This window comes from Panthera uncia, chromosome B1 (genome assembly GCF_023721935.1).
Source record: "Panthera uncia isolate 11264 chromosome B1, Puncia_PCG_1.0, whole genome shotgun sequence".
Classification (NCBI taxonomy): Eukaryota; Metazoa; Chordata; class Mammalia; order Carnivora; family Felidae; genus Panthera; species Panthera uncia.
This window is the reverse complement of record NC_064811.1, coordinates 3,256,611-3,274,933: the sequence shown is the minus strand read 5'-3', so window position 1 is coordinate 3,274,933 and position 18,323 is coordinate 3,256,611. Positions and strand designations below refer to the sequence as shown.

Genomic DNA, 18,323 nt, shown 5'->3' with positions numbered 1-18,323 from the left:
TCCGGGCTTTAAACGCTTCAGTGGCTCCTCAGCTTTCGTGGGGGTGCTCAACGCCTCTGGGGGCCTTCGCCTCATCTGTGCTGCACCCCAGACCCACGGCGCCTCCCCGGCTGCCCCAGTGTGCGTCCTGCCTCCTGCCATGGGCAGCAGGTGCCTTGGGGAGACAGGGCCGGGGGCCGGTGGGACTCTCCAGGCCGCTGCCTCCGAGTTCTCTGTCCGCTGCCCGGGCCCTGCTCCCCAGCATCCGTCGGGAAGGGGGTGGGCCGGGAGGAAGCCACACTGGCATTGTTGTCCCCGGAGAGGGGGGCCGGGGGTGTTTTCCTGTCTCTGTGTGCTCTGTGCAGAGGGGATTCCCGCCGGCCTGTTCCGGCTTTGGCTTGAAATCCCATAGCTCATCATCAGGGATCAGGGAGGCCCGAAATAAGGGGGATTCCCTTAATTGTGCGTCCTAGCATTGTTTCACCGATCTCCATGTGAAACGTGACCGAGCAGGGCCATCCCTTGCCACCTGTGTCCCCAAGACCTGGCTGCACCCGGTCCCAATGGCCACAGCTGGGAGTCCTCCCCTCCCTTCCTCAGCCCTGCCCCTGCCACCGCACCCCCCCCCTCCTTTGGAAAGGGGACTCTGTTGCCCTGTGTCCTGAGTGGTGACAGAGCTCCCATCCCAGGAGCACCGTGTGTCCATTTGTAACAGCCTCTCATCTGTGACCCCAGGCACGAGTGAAGCATGATGACAGCTCCTGGTGGGGGGGGGGGAGGGGGGGAGGGTGGCTGGGAGGCCCAAGGGCGCCCGGGGTGGGGAGCAGTGGCCCGATCCACCTCGGTTCTGCCTCGGCCACTTCCTCCTTCCCTGCCGTCCCCCACCTGCTTCCTTTCCTCCGAGGCGGCCCGGAACCTGGCCCATTTCCTGACCAGTGGGATGGGACCACGTTCCAGCGGCCCCACGAGAGCCCAGGCCGAGCCCGCTGAGCCAGCTGGAGCCCAGGGGGTCGCTGTAAGGGGCAACGGGATCTCTTGGGAACCCGGGGCCAGAATCACAGCGACACTGAGGCTTGTGCGAGTCGGACCCGAGTGGCTGCCTCTGGGGGAGTCTGTCTCAGCTCTGGCTGGACGGAACACGAGGGGGGACTCATCTCAAATGCAAGGTGCCGGGTGCCCCACGAGGACTACTCTGCTCCCTGTTCCCACACATCCGTCCAGTGCCTGCAGGGATGTTCGAGCACCAGGACGGGTCAGGCTCTGAGCTATTTCCTAGTGGCCCGTGGGCCGGCAAGAACGGGGCCCCGTCTGTCCACCTGCAGGCGAGGCCGGTGTTGGCCTCATCACCGGGCAAACGCCGCACGTGTCTCGGGAAGAGCACGTGGCTGGGGGCTTGGGGGTTCGGAGGGTCGTCCTAGCCGGGGAAGCGGTGACACACAGACGGACAGACCTCTGAAAGGAAGCGGAGACACCCCCCAGGCAAAGCGGAGGCTTCTCTCCTGACCCCGGCCCCTGTGGCGGCCTCTCCGTGGGCACCCGTGTTCCCGGAGAGGCCTCAGCGCTGACCACCACCCTCTGCTCTCCCCACAGCGGCCAGCGGGCATGCGGAGCCCCCGGTGCTGATGGTGCCGCCACCCGTCATGGAGGGCCCAGGGGACGCGGCTGGCGAGGGGCCGGCCCCGATGGGGAGGGGGCCTGCGGGGCCCTCGGGAGGCAGTGGCCGCGGCCACGAGGTCCAGAGAGTGGCCGTGAGCTCGTCGGTCGCCTGGGAGCGCGTGGGGCCCGAGGAAGCCCAGGTGGTGGTCAGAGGTGGTGAGTACAGCTCGGACCGTCCTCCCTGTTGTCCAGCCGCCCGCGGACGGAGCCGTGTCTGCGGCCAGAGTGTGGGTCGAAACAGAGTCCCGTGCCCAGTGAGTGCCCTCTCACCCTGCGAGAGACGGGGGCCCAGCTAGTGTTTCTCCAGGGGTGCGTGTCCACGATAGCAGAACTTGGCGTGGCGAAGGGGAAGGGGGCTGGGAAAGTTCTAGAACGGCTGCACCTCGATGAATGGCTCTGTTACAAACCTTTGCGTTCCCGCAGTCCTGCTTTGTCCTCAGGACATAAAGCCCTGGGGTTGCTCAGGATGGGACAGCCCATTCCTCTGAGGAGGACGCCCTGGGAGGGGCCCAGTGGCCAGGAAGGACCGGGCAAGGACCAGGCAGGGCTCTTTCTGGGGGGGGGAGGGGGGAGATGAACCCAGAGACGTGGGCTCAGGAGGCTGTTCTGAGAAGCATGGCCGCGCTCCTGCCCGGGCCCTGGTGTAATCCTGATTGTCACTGGTTTCCCCACTTGGGAACCTGAGGGGTGGCGAGGTGATCTCCAGGACCCCACTGTCTACCTCCTTGGGCTCTGGAGATGAGGGAAGGAGGGGAAAGACCCTCCCCGAGGCAGGGACGGCCTGTGCCTCCTGCCCTTCCCCAGGCTCCCCTGTCCTCGCGTCTCCTCCCTCCTCCCGGTCCCCTGCCTGGCTGCCCGTTGGGGGTCTCCCAAAGGGGGCTTGCCCTGCGTGAGCCCCCTCCACCGACCCTGCACTTCGGGGTGCGTCCACAACCCTAGCCAGGTTGTCAGCCGCGCCCTGCTCACCTCACGAGGCCGAGGGGGCGCGGTTCACCCTCGGTCAGCGACTGCTGCAGACTGATCAGCACACAGCCTTGTCTGCCCCGGACTCTGGGTTCCTTCCGGGCTGTCACCTCTCCTCTGGGGTCAGCAGAACGGTGGCCCCAAAGAAGTCCACGTCCTGATCCCCAGAACGTATGGCAGAAGTGATTTTAGGGGTGGGGGTAAGTCGAGGATCCTGAGATGGGAAAAAAACCCTCAGGGTCAGAATCAGAGTCACTGAGGCTGCCGGGCTTCTGGCTCTGAGACTGGAGGAAGAACCAGAGATCGAGGGGGGCGGACGAGCTGGAGACAGACCACCCCCCGCCCCCATCCCACCCCCCGGAGCCTCCAGCAGGAGCCGGCTCTGCCGAAACCTTGGTTTTAGCCGGTGAGAACTTTCTAGACTCCGGCACAGCAAGACAACACTCGTGCTGTTTGTTGCACAGCACAGGGAGACCCTCACACCCGCCCCGTCCTCGTCCCCTCGCAGGTGTGCGGACACACCTCTTTTCCTCCAGAAATATTGGGGGGGTTTGTGCCTGTTCTGACCTTGACCCCCAAACCTGCTGTGTTACAGATGCCTCCCCGGCCCCTGGCGGCTCTGGGCCGACTGCTGGGACCCCTCCCGGCCAGATGGGAACCTGCCCCACAGGTAGATGTCCTCACATGCCACATGGCACCACAGGGTTCAGTGTGGGTGGGGACGTGAATGTGGGGTCCCTGGGCACCCCCCCTTGCGCCCACCCTCACTGTCCCATGGCCTGCAGGTTCAGGAAAGTCTAACGCAGAGATTTCCTCTTCTTCTTTTTTTTTTTATGTTTATTTATTTTTGAGACAGAAAGAAACAGAGTGTGAGCAGGGGAGGGACAGAGAGAGAGAGAGAAAGAGAGAGAGAGAGAGAGAGAGAGAGAGAGAGAGAGAGGGAGACACAGAATCCCAAGCAGGCTCCAGGCTCCGAGCTGTCAGCACAGAGCCCAAGGCGGGGCTCAAACTCACAGACCGTGAGATCATGACCTGAGCTGAAGTCAGACGCTTAGCCACCCAGGCGCCCCTAACCCAGTGATTTTCAAAGTGTGGTCCCCAGACTTCCTGCCTGAGGATCCCTGTGGGGGTAGGGAGACTTCCTAAATGCAGATGGCCGGGTCCCGTGCCCAGGTTCCCATCCAGCCCCGCTGGGGGAGGGCCCAGGACTCTGCATTTCCACTTGGGGCCCGAAGGCTGGAGTTTGTCTGCCTTTGGAAAGGGCTCCTGTGGAGTCTGTGTTTGCATCTGCCCGAGGAGGGGACACGGCCCAGTAGGCTGGACCACATGCAGGGGAAGTGACACTCTGGGGAGGCGTCACAGGTGGGACATAACCGGGTTAGGGACGCAGAGGAAGGAGCAGGGCCCTTGGGAGCGGCGGCCGAGGACTGACTTCTGGGGAGGGGGCCCCGAGGGCCAGGGGGCTTTCTGCGGGGCGCAAATGCGGGAGGCAGCCCTGGGTGGCGGGGGGGGGGGGGGGGGGCGGGCAGAAGCCCCCTACCCCTGAGCCCCTGCTCCTGACCCCCAGCGGTGGCGGCTCACCTTTGCCTCGCCACCCTCCTCTTCCGACTTTCCTTCCGGGCAGCCGGCTCTGCCTGTGGTCACTCGGGATGACCGGGCGCGTTGAGCAAGTGGCAGATTATTTCTGGGTCCCGCCCTCTTACGGGAGCAGGGGCACATCTTAGAACCAGTTGTGAAATGTCGGCCACGCTTCCTGCTGGGGGAGTGGGGCCGATGCCAGGTTCCAGAAATCTCCATACCGCCCTTCTCTCCCCTCCCTTCCCCTGTACTCCCCTCCCCATCTCCCTTCTTCTCTTTCTCCGCCCCCACCTTTCTCTCTCCCTTCCCCCTCTCTTCTCCTCCGGCATCATCCCCCTCCACCTCCTTGGAGCAGTCCATGCCCTGGGGATCTCCGTAGCCTGGTTCGGAGGCCTCTTAGGAGGACAGGGGTGGGGGTGGGCTTGGGGCACTTGAACCGAGATCTGAATTGTAGGGCAGCCAGGCAGGCAGGCCAGGATTTGATCTGGGAGAGAGTGCTTTAGGTGGAGGATGTGGTGAGTGCAAAGGCCCTGGGGCAGGGTGGGGGATGTCCTGATGTCCTAGGGCAGCCGAGAGGCCGCAGGCTAGATGGGAGGGACAGAAGAGGCTGGGGGGGGGGAGCTTTTGTTCCGATTTAACTTAAATAAAATTTAAAATCTAGTTCCCACGGATGCACTGGCCACATTTCCAGAGCTCGACGGCCCCGCATGGCTGGCGGCCGCCCTTCAGGACACCGGATGGCACTGCCTGGGGGGGTGCCGAGAGCTGGGGCAGACAGCGAGCCAGAGCTCAGTGTCAGGGACCCCCCGGCTCTCCGTGGACCAGAGGATGGTCTGGAGGCGGGGGGCGTGACCCGGGGCCCCGGGGAGGGGTGCCACGGTGGGTTGGGCCTGGTTTTACAGCTGGTTTTACGAGGTGGACCCTCGTGCCGTGTGGTGCAGGGAGGTGTCCTTGGTCTGCAGGGCGGGGGCTGGGGGCCCTTCTGGAAATGGGACAGAGGCGGAAGGGTCAGTTTGGGGGCAGGACGGTGGGCTCTGGGGTGCCTGAGGGTGTCCGCTGACACTCGAACGCCCCCGTCTGGAGCTCGGCGGTGGGAGAGGTCGGGGCTGGAGGTCACGGTGACCCCCGTGACTTTGCTGAGTGCTCGCTGGGCGCCGGCCCCTTCCAGACCTGACCCTGCAGCTGCTGGCCGTGCGGAGGAAGACGGGGCTTCCAGACCCCAGCCTGCAGCAGGCAATGCGGGCCCGGCTCCGCCTGCTGGAAAACGACAGCCGCGAAGTGGCCAGCGTGCTGGGGGTGAGTCTGGCTCCTCGGGGTGGAAAACGAGCCCGCGGGAGCGAAGGAGCAGGGGCTCCGGGCTTGAGAACGGGGACAGAGGCCAGGGGTGGCCCCGGGAGGAGGGGGAGGTCCAGACGGCACGCGAGCACGAGCGCGGTGCCCCGGGACTGGCCGCCCTTGGCGGGGCCAGGCAAGCGGCCGAATCCCGCGGGCCGCTTACTGAGGGTCGGGCTCCAGATTAGAAGAGTGGCTTCCGTCGTCAGCGTGTCAGGTGGGGCCCTGGTAGCTCCCCTTCCCCAGGACACACGACGCTGTGCCTTGTACCCGCTGGTGTTATTCCAATGCCCCATCACCAGCAGGGGAGTTAGTTCACGGGACGGGGGTCAGAGGAGACGGGTGCAGGGTGAGTGTGGACGTCTGCATCAGTGCCGCGGGAGGGGCTGGGAGAGACAAGGGGCTGCACGGGGCTGAGAGCCCAGCCTGCCCGAGAGCCTGCTGTCCCTGGTGCGGAGTCACCGAGAGCGGGGCCCAGAGTCTGAGCCCCCAGGGGCTCAGGGAAGGAGCAGGGCTGGGCAGAGGCACTGGGGAGCCACGGCTGGCTCCTCCCGGCCGTCGGATGCCTGACGGCCCCCGGGACTGTTTCTTCCCCATAAGGAGTTATCGGCCAGGCTGCTGTCTATCCACAGTGACCAGGACCGGATTGTGGTGTCGTTTAAGACTTTCGAAGAGATCTGGAAGTTCTCCACTTACCACGCTCTTGGTAAGGTGGTGACCTTCCCAGAGCTGGTTATGGGGAGCCCCCCCCCCCCCGGAGGACACTTGTCACACGCCTAGCACGTTATGTCATAGATCGGGCTTCGGGTTAGGGTTGTTCACGACGGCCTGGGCAGTGGGGCTCGCTCACCTGCTCTCGGGGGGGAAATGGCGTGATGGGTGGGGACACAGAGGCACACCCGTCTGTGCCCACATTTGGGCCGCGCCCCGAGTTCCTCCCGGCGCTGCACCGTGTGGTAGCTTTGCACGGCCAGACCTCGGGGGACGCTGAGCTCAGACTGGCTGAGTGCAGACTGGGTTATTTCCAGCTCATCCAAAGGGCTCTGTTTCTAAAGCGCCCCCAGCCCGCCGGGAGGCATCCGCGAGGGTCTGGCCGCGTCCTCTCGGGGACCTCGCCCCACCACCTGGGTCTGAGGACGGACAGAGTGGACAATGAGAGCAACGGCATCTTGCACACCTTGAGCGGGGCCTGTGCCAACCCCCCAGCACACTCGACCTTGAAGCCTCTTGTCCCGTCTCAGAGACGAGGAGACTGAGGGTCACAGAAGGCCAGTGTGTCGCCCACGGTCGCGGCCGGTCCACTCACAGCCCAGGTGGTCAGACCTGGGGCTGCCTGGGTTGTAGACGGCACCGCGAGGCCCCAGGGCAGGGCAGGGCTCCCCCCGCGCCGGCCTGTGAAGGTTTCCGTGTCTCCCTTTGGGGCCTGCCGCTCACCAGGCCCGTCTGGCCCCCAGGCTTCACTCACCACTGCCTGGAAAACCTGCTCGTGGACCAGGCCTTCTGGCTGCTCGCGCCCAGCGAAGACGAGGAGACGACCATCCAAGTCCACGTGGACCAGGAGGCCTTGACACGGACACAGGAGATCCTCCTCGCCCAGGAGGGTGAGCGCTGCATGGTGACGGTGACGTCGGCCGGGGGCACACCACGCTGGGGCCACGGGGGCCACGGGCCGCAGGAGGGTCCTGGAGGCCCCGGTGTGCACGCCGGGACAGACGGTGGCTTCGTGCAGGGAGGAGCATGCGGGGGGGGGGGGGGGACCCCAGCCATGAAGCGCCCAGGCCCTGTCACTTCGCTGTAGAAACCTGGCCAGGCCCCCAGGAAAGAAGAGAAAAAGCATTTCTGCCAAGTGGCACCGCCATCCCGGGTTCCTGACCCGACGCGGTCTTGCTTTGAGCGCCAAGGTGGCCTCGTCATTGGGTCGGGTCAGCAGCAAACAGAACACGCAGCTGCCGGTCTCGCCCTGGCTGCGGACGCGAAGAAAGGCGGCCGGCCGGCTGTGGCCGGGCTCCCGGGGGTGGTCCCGGCAGGCAGGACCCTGGGGACCACAGGAAGGGAAACTGAGGCCCCGAGGGTCTGAGGTTCAGCGAGGCTCCCCGGGCAGGTGTGAGCAGAGCTGGGACTCCAGGCCGGCGCCGGCCTTCCAGTCCCGGGGGGGGGGGGGGGGGGCGGCCGGGACCGGGGCTGGGGAGACCCCGCAGGACTGCCTTCCCGCGTGCGGCCTGGAGGGGACGGGTGGGTCCCACACTGAAGGCCACTGTCTGTCACTTCGAAGGCCCTTTCTTTGTCCTGTGTCCCGACCACCGCGTGAGAGTGACCACCAGCCCCCGGGGTGCAGGCCCGCAGCCCCCGAGGCGAGCCGCAGCCCCGGCAGCGGACTCTAAGGCGCCCAGCCCCGGCACGTGCTCCCAGGACACGGCAGCGGTGGCCGCTCCGGAACCTCTGATCCCATTTCATCAGTAGGTACCGACCTTTGTGTCTCCGCTTCCGGCCCGTCCCGTCCTGTGTGTCGTCAGGCCTCCTGGAGCCCCCACCGCGCCCCCCGCCCCCAGGCGCTGGTCCAGCCTCAGCCAGAGGGGCTGGACGGTGCTCCAGGCAGACCCGGTCCTGACCCTGTTTGTGGCTTCCGGTGTGTGGCCGTGACAGTGAGCCCAGCTCTGGGCCTCAGGGCTGCGAGCTGCCCGAGGACGCTGACATTCCCTGGCAGGGCTGGCATTCGATGGCACCAGACTGTGCAGCGTGGAGCTCTTGCTTCGTGTTCTAGCTCGTTCTGAAAAGCTTTTGCGGGAGCCAGCTGCCTACCGTGCACCCGTAGGAAGGAGGCATGTGGAAATCTGTACAGATGAAAACCAAGGCAGAGGAAGCTTGGGTAGCACGCCAGTTCTTGCTCAGGAGCTGAGCGTGGGGCGTTAACTTGGCTTGGAGCTTCCTGGCAGCCAAAGCAAAGAGAGAAAGTCGATGATGACCTGATGCTTAGAATCTGTGAAATAGTTGGCAATGGCTTGGCTGCTGTCCCGGGCTAATGGAGGGAGGTTTCTCAGGAGGCCAGCCGGAGGAAGGGAAGGGGACTCCCTGCAGGCACGGCCACATGCCGAGGTCTGAGGCTGCCCACCTGGGCAGGTGTGTGTGTGTGCCTGTATGTGCATAGTGGTGGCAAGTGGTGAGATTTGCTTGGGTGTCTGGGGGCTGCTGACTTATCCCGTCTACGCATCGTCCACTCGCCTCACATCTGAAATCCTCTCGTGTCTCCCTCCAGGTGGGCCCTCAGGGTCGCCTGGGACCCCATCGACGACTCCGTGAGCGGCCCTGTGACGTCGGACGTTCCGCTGATGGGTAAATGCTTTCGCTGGCCTTTCTCCCCTGGGAAAGGCGTGGGCAAGGAGGGGCAGGCACCCGCATTCTGGAAGCTTCTGTGCTCGCCCTGAATCCTCCCCAAGCCAGAGGGGGTGGCTAGAATCCCCTGCAGTTCATGCTGCGACAACGAAGCTCAGAGAGGTCCACCGGCTGGCCCGGATTTCGTCTCACGGGGTGCGGGGAAGCCGGGCCGCGTCCCCGTCGCTGCCTCCGGGGAGCCCCGAGGGTCCCATTCACAGAGCACCCATCAAGCACTGCTTTCTCTCCGGCCGCACTTGAGACACCTCAGAGGGCCCTGGGACGGGAGGGCTAGGCTCCCGCTGATGTTGCCGCGTGAGCTCATGAGGGTCCGGAGGCTTAGGTGTTGGGTCTTCTCCCGAAAGGCCAGAGTGGGGCTCTGACTTGGGCTCCTGGTCCAGTGCTCTCTGCTCTGCCCCAAGCTGGCAGGGCCCTGTATACCTGTGAAGTGGCTGCGAGGCCCCGAGGGAGAGGGATGTATGTTTACAGCCGCGTCCGCCCTGGGCCAAGTTAGGTAATGTCTCTGGGCCTCAGTTTCCCATGCTCGCTGTGCGGAGGAAGCGCCCCCTCCGGGGGCCCCTAGATGTCCAGCCCCTTGGGTGCAGCGGCCACACTTCGTGGCAGCCCTGACCAGCTGTTCTTGGACAAGAGCCCCGGGGTGCGCCCCCAGCACTGACTTCGTGGCCTCCTTTCCGCAGCCGTGGGCCTGGCCTCAGCAGTGGCAGACTACCAGGGCTCCGGGCCTGAAGAGCTGACCTTCCGCGGCGGTGACGTCATCGAGGTCCTGGGCGCCCGGGTGCCCGGCCTGCCCTGGTGCCTGGGCCGGCACACGGCCTCGGGCCAGGTCGGGTTTGTGCGCACGAGTGACATCAGTGTGCAGGGCCAAGTGTCTGAGTGAGTGGCTGAGGCCCTGCCCTCTCCCGAGCCCGCTCCCCTACCCCCGGGGGCAGCCTGGTGACACACGTGGACGAGGTCCCGGATGGCACCCCTGACCCTCCCCCTCGCCACCGCCCGGGCGCCTGTTCCCTTGTCCCCAGGGCTGGCGTCAGCCTCCTACCTGGACCCCTCGTATCCCTCCTCCAAGTGCAGCCCGGGGCTGTTCTCTGAAATACACGACATCCCACGCCGGGGGGCTTGGCTCAGCAGGTGGAGATTCTGTCCCAGCCCACGGGGCCAGGAGTCCAGAGTCAAGGTGCCACAGGGCCCCACTTCCTCTGGAGGTGCCCTCCTCACAGCTCCTGGTGGCCACATCACCCCGGTCTCTGCCTCCGTCTTCCCACGGCCTCCTCACCCCAGCACGTGTCTCCGAGCCTCGTCCTATAAGGACACCAGTCATTGGATTAGGGCCCACCCTGCCCCAGTGTGACCCCCACCTCAACTGGTTATATCTGCAAAGACCCTTCATTGAATAAATCACCTCCCGAGGTCCTAGGTGGACATGAATTTTGAGGGACACTATTCACCCCCATACACCTTGCCACTCCCTTTTCTTTTCTTTTCTTTTCTTTTCTTTTCTTTTCTTTCCTTTTCTTTTCTTTTCTTTTCTTTTCTTTTCTTGATGTTTAAATTTGAGAGAGAAAGAGACAGAGTGTGAGCAGGGGAGGGGCAGAGAGAGGGAGACACAGAATCTGAAACAGGCTCCAGGCTCCGAGCTGTCAGCACAGAGCCCGACGCGGGGCTCGAACTCACAGACCACGACATCATGACCTGAGCCGAAGTCAGGTGCTCGAGATTCTAGGCCTGGCCTTCAAGGCCCCCCACGACACAGACCCTGGTGACCGCCGATGTCAAAGGCTGCCCCTTGCCATCAGGCCCCTTCCGGAACGAGTCTGCTTTGACACGTGTGCCCCTACGTGAGACACCCCCTCCATCCCTGCCCTCCAGTTTTCCTGGGGCTCTCACTGGCCCCCAGGCCCCGTCTCCGACGGCTCATCCCTGGGGACCTGCTCCTCTCCCTGTGGGACCCCCCACACCCTGCTGGTGACATGCCCGCCCCTGCCCTTCTGGAGAATTCTGAGTGTCCCCATGGTGCGGCCCTGGGCAGCAGCAGGGGTGTCCTTGGGGGGGCGGTCAGTGGGAACAGCCGTGCCCATCCTTGGGTGGCAATTCCGTTCCCCTGGGCTTGAAGCATCATTGTCAAGACCTCAGTCATGAGCCCAGAGAAGGTGGGCGTAGGGACAGGGACTTTACTGGGTCTGGACCTGGCCTCCCACGCCCGTCTTCAGGGGTCCTCTGGCCCTGACGTCCCGCGGCCTGGGCAGGAAGCCTGGGAAAGCCCCGCGGACCCCCTCATTCGCTCCACAAATGCTGATTGCACATCTTTCCTGTTCCAGACCCTGGGTTTTCATCCTTTGTTTCATGAACCACCTCCTGGTGCCTCTGCCCTTTCTTTTCCTTTATTTTGGCAAAATTTCAGACTTAGGGAGGTTGCAAGACGAGCGTCAAATTCCCGTAATCCCTTCCCCCCGGTCACCCAAGTGTTGGCACGTTGTCACATTCGTCTCCCGCTTTTCCTTCTCGTACTGACGCCGTCGGGGGTGGTTGTAAGCAGGATACCCCTTTCCCGGCGAGTGGCGCGGCGCGTGTCTCCTAAAGCCAGGACGCCCGCCTGGGCACCGCCGCGCGCCCTTCGGGATCGGGACGGTGACGGAGCAGCGCCCTGCAGGCCACACTCGGGGTTTGCCAGCGTCCCAGTCGTGTCCCGGAGAACCAGAGAAAGTTCCAGGCCTCGTGCCACCAGCCTCTCCTCCCTCGCCTCGTGGTCCTTTAGGACACTGACGTCTTTGAGGCACACGGGCCTGTTCTGTTGAATGTACCAGAAGCTACTCTGAGATTTTCTTTAACGTCTCAAAACAGCTCCTTCCAGTTTCCAGGCGCATTTCAGAGTTTCACGTAACGCTGGTGATTTAGTCCCACGAGCGAAACGTGCCTGTTCCTTCTCTCCCTTCTCCCCTTCCCGTTTTTCATCTCCCGGACTTGGCGGGGACAGGAGCGCCCCATTTCTGTGCTGGGCGTCGTGGGGAGCCCGGGAGCTCGTGATGCGAAGGGGTTGACCTGTACATCCACACGTGCACACGCACACATTTGTAACACATACTTGTGCACACCCACGTGCACACACACGTACGTGTGATACGTACATTCTGCCTGCAGCTGGACCAGGCGGGCCTTGTGGGCCGGATCTATTTTGTTTCTGTCCCGGTGACCTGGCCGCCGGGCACAGAGCAGGTGTGACGGGGGTGTCTGTCACACGAGAGAGTAGATGGGGGTCTTGGGCAGGAAACGTGCTATTGTAAATAAAGCACCTTCTTTCCTCCAGGCTGGAAAACGTGATTTTTCTCGATGAGGAAGAGAGGTCGTTCTTCAGCAACGAAGGGCGCTTCTCGGACGAGGACGCCAGGCAGTTGCTGAGGAGGATGTCTGGCGCGGACACGTGCACCGTGTACAACTTGGGTAGGTGTGAGGGCGCCGCGGGGGCGGGGGGCACGGCTCCTCCCTCCCCTCCCCCTGGCCGCGGGGACGTCGCAGGACCTGCATCAGACCCTGGGTGCTTAGGACGGTTTCTGTGGGCAGGTTCCCAGAAGGACAAGAGGGTCTGCAGCCGAACCGGGAGAACCCGAGCCCCGGCCGGCTGGCACCGGGGCTGCTCGGGCTCCTGTCCCCTCGGCGGAGCGCGGACTGTTCTGGCTTCCGTGCCCCGCTCGGGACGCCCCTCCCCGTGTCCCTTCAAGAAGGCCCGCCCCGGGGCACCTAAAGGTGACCACACAGGTGCTGCTGCTGCCTGAGGGGCCCGTAGGGACGGCAGCAGGCCAGAGGCAGAGAGGGGGACGGGGCGAGCGGCAGGGAGATGCCCGCAGTGGCCGCGAGGCGTGCCCGCCGTGCACGGGGGCCCGGCCCACTGCCCACGAGCTGCTGCTCCGCCAGTCTGGGTGACAGTGACCGCCCTCCGTGACAGGACCAGGAGCCCGGGCTCACGTGGCTGTGGGCTGGCCTGGTTGCCTGACCGCCAGGGACCGGGGCCGGACCCCAGGGCCACCAGCGCCTAAAGACGGTGCTGCTCCCTCTCCCCACACTGCCCTGCGCTCAGGAAGGACCCTCTGTCGGCTGCCGTGCAGGGGGGGCGGGGGCGGGAGCCGTGTCATCGGCAACAGAGGCGACAGAGGAACAGACCCGCTGGGGGACTGCCTGGGGCGGGGGGTGCAATCTAGCCGGTTCCTTCATCCTGTGCATGGAGGTGAATGCACGTGCGCACACACGCTTACACACACGCACAGTATACACGTGTGCACACGCACTCACACACATGTGCAGCACACGCATGTGCACCCATGCTTACACATACGTGCGGCATGTGCGTGCACGCTTACAACACACGCAGCACACTCATATGAAGCACACGCGCACACACACATGCGCGCACACACACGCACACACATGCGTGCGCACTCACACGCGCACACTTACACGCGCACACACACTCACACATGCGCACACACTCACGCGCGCGCACTCACACACGCGCACACTTACACGTGCGCGCACACACGCACGCGCGCACTCACACACGCGCACACTTACACATGCACACACACGCACACACTTAGACGCGCGCACACACGCACGCGCGCACACTTGCACGCGTGCACACTCACACACGTGCACACACACTTACACACGTGCACACACTTACACATGCGCGCACTCAAATAAGGCAGCACACACATCCACATGCACATACACCTACACATCCATGCACACACACGAGCACAGTTACACGTATGTGCACGCACACACACACTCCTCACGGCCCTGGAGCAGACATGACTTGCGCATCGGGAACTTTTCCACCAGTAACACAGTTAAACTTTCCAGGTCCCACAAATTGGTTTCTCTTCCTAAACAGGCAAACTTAAATTTGACCATAGCACCCATGTCAGCCCCCCACTCGGGGGGGACATTCTGGGGGCCCCCTTCCGCCGGGCGCCCCTTAGCTTCCCGGACCCTGTGCATTTGTCAGAGTTGACATCACACTTCACACGTCTTTTCCCAGCAAATTATCGTCAGCCCATTTTCAGGAGGTGGAAACTGAGGCTTAGGGAAGGGCTTGGCCTCTTGACCAGGGGATTCCCCCCAGCCCTGCAGCCCCTCAGGTCACTGGAGTGTTTTTGTCCTGGTGTCCCCACCCGTCCCGACACGGCCCCGACCTGGAGGTGCTGGCCGGAGGGTGATGCCTCTGTTCTCTCCCTTCTCAGACAGATTAGAAGAGGCCGACTTTGAGCCGCTGGAAGAACAAGGTGGGTTCTCCCCACACGGCAGCGTCCCTCCGGGCAAGGGGCTGGGCCCGGGGGTGCAGAAGCCACAGAGCTGGGTGCGGATGGGGCTCTGGGCGACGACCTCACACCTCCGTCGGGGAAGGCGGGAGGGGGTCCGTCCTGCAGGGGGAGGGGATGAGGTGAGGGCAAAACTCCCCCCTGCTGTTGTAGTGGTCCCTGCAAATGCACCAGCCCTCCAGCTAAGGGGGGGGTGGTCCCCTCCACTGCCCCGGCCGTGGCTGTCCCCGCTCTGTCCCCAGCTAAGGTGGGGGTCCCCTCCACTGCCCGGGCCTGTACTTGGCCATGGGTTCTTTTCTTGAAACCTAGAACATCTGAAACTCTCGGCTTTGAGAAAGTGAAATGCTGGGTCTGGAGGGTGAAGGGGGTGCGGGGGGCTGGGTTTGGAGTCTCACGCTGGAGAAGCCCCTCAAAGATTTGCTTCTTCCCCTGGGAGCTGGTAAGGGAGACCCCCTCCTTCTCCCTCCACACCTCCATCTTGACCGCCCCACAGAAGGTCTGCATCGGGGAGAATCTGGGGACTTGAATGCCCGAGGACCCTTTGGGGTCCACCTAAGTAGAAACAGGGAGGGGCCACTTGGGGTACTCGATGGGGAGGCTCAGGACATCCGGGGCCATTCCGGGCCCTCCCTCCAGCCCGGGCCTCTGCTGGGTGAGGAGGGCAGGACTCGCCGGGATGGGAGGGGGTGGGGGCGGCGAGGTTGGGGGGCGCATTCGCACCTACACGTCGGATTAGTCAGGTCAGACGTCTGCTGCTGAACCACACTGAATTCTTCTTTATTCCTCGACTTTACGGACGAATAAAGAGAGCGTTAGTTTTGAACGTATTTTTTATGTGAACTCGAAACAGAAGAGTCTTTAGATTCTGGTTCTTTCCTTGCAAACAAATTCCCCTTTAAGCTCGTGTTTTTCCAGCAGGAAGCGTAGCTGTTTGCTCGTTGGCTGTGTCTTCGGGTACTGACCCCATCTGAAGCCAACAGCCCCGCACACGGGCACTTTTGGGTACGGGTGCCTCCAGGTTCTCCAGCGCCTCGTCCCTTTCCTTCTTAACCCTTTAGTAACTGTGGGCCTCACATTCTCGAAGCAGCCAGGGTGAAGGTGGAGACCCGGGGGTCCTAGCTGACGTGGTCCCGGGCGAGAGCTGGACCAGGGACCCAAACATTGTCCTCCATCGAGGCGGGTTTCATCAGTTCTGGGGGTGGCTTCCGAGCACGTGCTGCCCCATAGCTCTGGTTGGCCCATGATGATTTCACGGGAGTCCTGCACCCGACAGGAGACCCCCAAGTGCTGAGGAAATCCCACGGAGGCGGGGGCAGCCAGGAATGTGGACATGTCCATCTGTTACGTGGCTTTTCCTGGAGGGGAAAGGACCCTGGTCGCTGAGCGGTGCTCTCAAACAGGAAGCATCGGAAGGGGTTACTCGGCAAAAAGCTCGGCCAGATCGATCCCTATTCTCATAACCACGACCGAGTCCGCACCGGGTGCGAGGCGCTGGGCTCGGCGTTGCGCGTAAATCTTGGGCTTCAGGCAGGGGAGGCTCGGGCAGCACCTGACAGGGGTGCCGAGGCTCGGAGGGATGTCTGTCCCTTACCCCAGCCTAGGCCCAGATCGGCCTCTAATCCACCCGGGGGGTTTTGGTGATTTGCAGAATCACCTCACCTGGACCCAGAGCCACGCGAGACCCTGCAGAAGGTGAAGAACGTTCTGGAAGAATTGAAATCCCGCCAGGACCGCCCCGAGGAGCCAGAGTCCTGGGGTCTCTGCGCGGCCTCCGGCGGCGCGAGCCCACCGGACCCTGAGGAGCCCCTCTTCTGCCTGGACGCGGGGGCCGACTGGACCGACCCGGAGGCCCTGGGCTCGCTGCTGCTGTTCCTGGACGCGCCCGGCTACAAGGCCTGCTTCTGCGGCCTGTACGACCTCTCCCTGCCGGGGCTGAGCGCCCTGTGCGGCGGCCGCACCGACGAGGAGGAGCTGGCCGGGCTCCTGGCGCGGGCGCGGGGGGCGGCCAAGAAGGCCGGCCTCCCCATGGCCCTCGCCAGAGTCTGCTTCCTCCTGGGGCGGCTGTGCGTGCGCCGGCTCAAGCTGTCCCAGGCCCGGGTGTACTTCGAGGAGGCGCTGGGCGCCCTGGGGGGCCGCTTCGGCGACCTCTTCCTGGTGGCGGCCGTGTACTGCAGCCTGGCCACCGTCCACCTGAAGCAGAGGAACAGAGACAGGTGCGCGCAGGTGACGCCCAAGGCCGCGGCCCTGCTGCTGGGGACGCCCGGCCACGGCTGCGGCACCGAGGCCGGGTCGGAGCTGCTGGCGCACGCCCTGCGGCGGGCCGTGGCCGGCCGGAGCCCGCAGGCCGAGGCCCGGGCCTGCTTCCTGCTGGCCAGGCACCACGCCCGCCTGCGGCAGCCGGAGGAGGCCCTGCCCTTCCTGGAGCGGCTGCTGCTCCTGCACGAGGCCTGGGGCTCCCCGGAGGCCGCCTGGCCCGCCGACTGCTACCTGCTCCTGGCCGACACCTACAGCCGGCGGTGCCTGCCGCGCCTGGCGCTGGGCTGCGTCAGGGCGGCCTCGCTGCGGGCCCGGGCCTCGCTGCGCGCCTCGCTCCGGAGCGTGGACCTGGTCCTGCGCAACGCCCCCCGCCTGCCCCGCCCGCCCTCCCAGGCCGCGCCCCACCTCCGGCGGGCGCTGGCCTCCCTGGGCCCGGGCGCGGGCCGGGCGCTGCGCGGGCCCCTGTGCGCCAGCCTGGCCCGGCTGCACAGCGGCCACGGCCAGCACGGCAGGGCCGTCGCCCTGATGGCGCAGGCCGCGGAGGCGGCCGCCGGGGCCGGGAGCCGCCTGGCGCTGGACTACCTGCTGGCGCTCGCCTGGCTGCACGTGCTCGGCGGCCGGAGCCCCGCGGCCCTGGGCGTCCTCGAGTGCGTGCGGGAGGGGGCGGTGGCCGGCGCCGAGCGGGAGGGCGTGATGGCCAACGTGGCGGCCGTGGCGCTGACGAGGACGGGCAGGACCCGGCAGGCGGCCGAGGGCTACTACCGCGCCCTGCAGGTGGCGCGGGGCCGGGGCCGGCGGAGGAACCAGGCGGTGGCGCTGGCCAACCTGGGGGCCCTGTGCCTGCGGGCCGGCGCCGGCGGCCTGGCCCAGCACTACTGCCGGGAGGCCGTGAAGCTCTTCTCGCGGCTGCCCGGCGGGGAGGGCGGCCAGGACTTCACCTGCGTGCTCCTGCGGCTGGGCTGCCTGTGCGCCCGCAGGGCCCGCGCCCGGCAGGCCAAGTGCTACTACGAGTGGGCCTTTCTGGTCGCCGCGGAGATGGACCACCTGGAAGGTGAGTGGCGGGCACGCTGGCTTCGCGGAAAGGAAACGCGTCTTCTCCCCGCGTCCGTCCAGAGCGCACCCGGGGCGCTCGACTCTCCCGCCGTCGAGAGTGTCGAATGGCGGGAACCCGCAGGTGTTTGCGGGTGCCTTCGAGGCCGGCTGCGGGGCGGCTGTCGTGGGAGCCCGCCCGCCAGGCTCTGGGCAGGCTCCAGCCACAGACGGCACCCGTGCGGTCCTCACGGGGGCCGGTCGCCAAGGGTGGGAAACAGATGCCCGGGTAAGGGAGCTGCAAAAGGGGGTGTCATCGTGACGACGGGGGCTCCCGGTCCCGACGAGTGGGACCTCTGTGTGGAGGAGGGTTTAGCCAAGCATAGGATGGAGGGCAGGCAGACGGTGAAGCCCCTGCAAAGGCCCTGGGGAAAGCTGGGCCATGCAGGGAGATGCAGAGTTTGGGGTGGGTGCCTCGGGTGGTGCGTGGCGAGCACCTTGGCTGGGGGCACTAGGCAGGGATCCGGGACCCCAGGCTGCGGTTTGGCATTTTTCCCGAGAGCCCTGGGGAGCCGTTGAGGGTTGTAGAACACTCGGACGCTCACGGAGCCTGGAAGGGGACCCTGCGGATCTCCAGAAAGAAGCAAGAGCTGGGTCCCCAGATGTGCCCGGTGGCCTCGGGTGGGTCCTGTCTGTGCTCACAGCCCTGTTGTCCCCTCTGCCCCATGCTGAACCTCGAGGAGCCTGAGGGCCACTCTGCTCCTTTTTGAGTTGGCTTTGGCAGCCTGGGTCTCCCCGGGTTCATCCGTTGTATCTGGGTTGCCCTTTGTT

The 18,323-nt window shown here is 64.9% G+C and overlaps 1 protein-coding gene across 5 annotated transcripts in view; it reads left to right on the top strand.

The window, feature by feature from the left end:
• SH3TC1 (SH3 domain and tetratricopeptide repeats 1) overlaps positions 1-18,323 on the top strand; it is a 46,750-nt gene that overhangs the window by 18,874 nt on the left and 9,553 nt on the right. For 4 of the 5 annotated variants that reach the window (XM_049630233.1, XM_049630234.1, XM_049630232.1 and 1 more), the window contains exons 2-12: positions 1,570-1,791; positions 3,194-3,268; positions 5,345-5,472; positions 6,109-6,214; positions 6,963-7,109; positions 7,781-7,964; positions 8,762-8,838; positions 9,576-9,771; positions 12,197-12,330; positions 14,130-14,171; positions 15,856-17,514. In XM_049630233.1, coding sequence (XP_049486190.1) covers positions 1,602-1,791; positions 3,194-3,268; positions 5,345-5,472; positions 6,109-6,214; positions 6,963-7,109; positions 7,781-7,964; positions 8,762-8,838; positions 9,576-9,771; positions 12,197-12,330; positions 14,130-14,171; positions 15,856-17,514 — 2,938 coding nt within the window. In that variant the 5' untranslated portion in view covers positions 1,570-1,601. The remainder of the gene's footprint in view (positions 1-1,569; positions 1,792-3,193; positions 3,269-5,344; positions 5,473-6,108; positions 6,215-6,962; positions 7,110-7,780; positions 7,965-8,761; positions 8,839-9,575; positions 9,772-12,196; positions 12,331-14,129; positions 14,172-15,855; positions 17,515-18,323) is intronic. The other variant, XM_049630236.1, reaches the window with a different exon arrangement.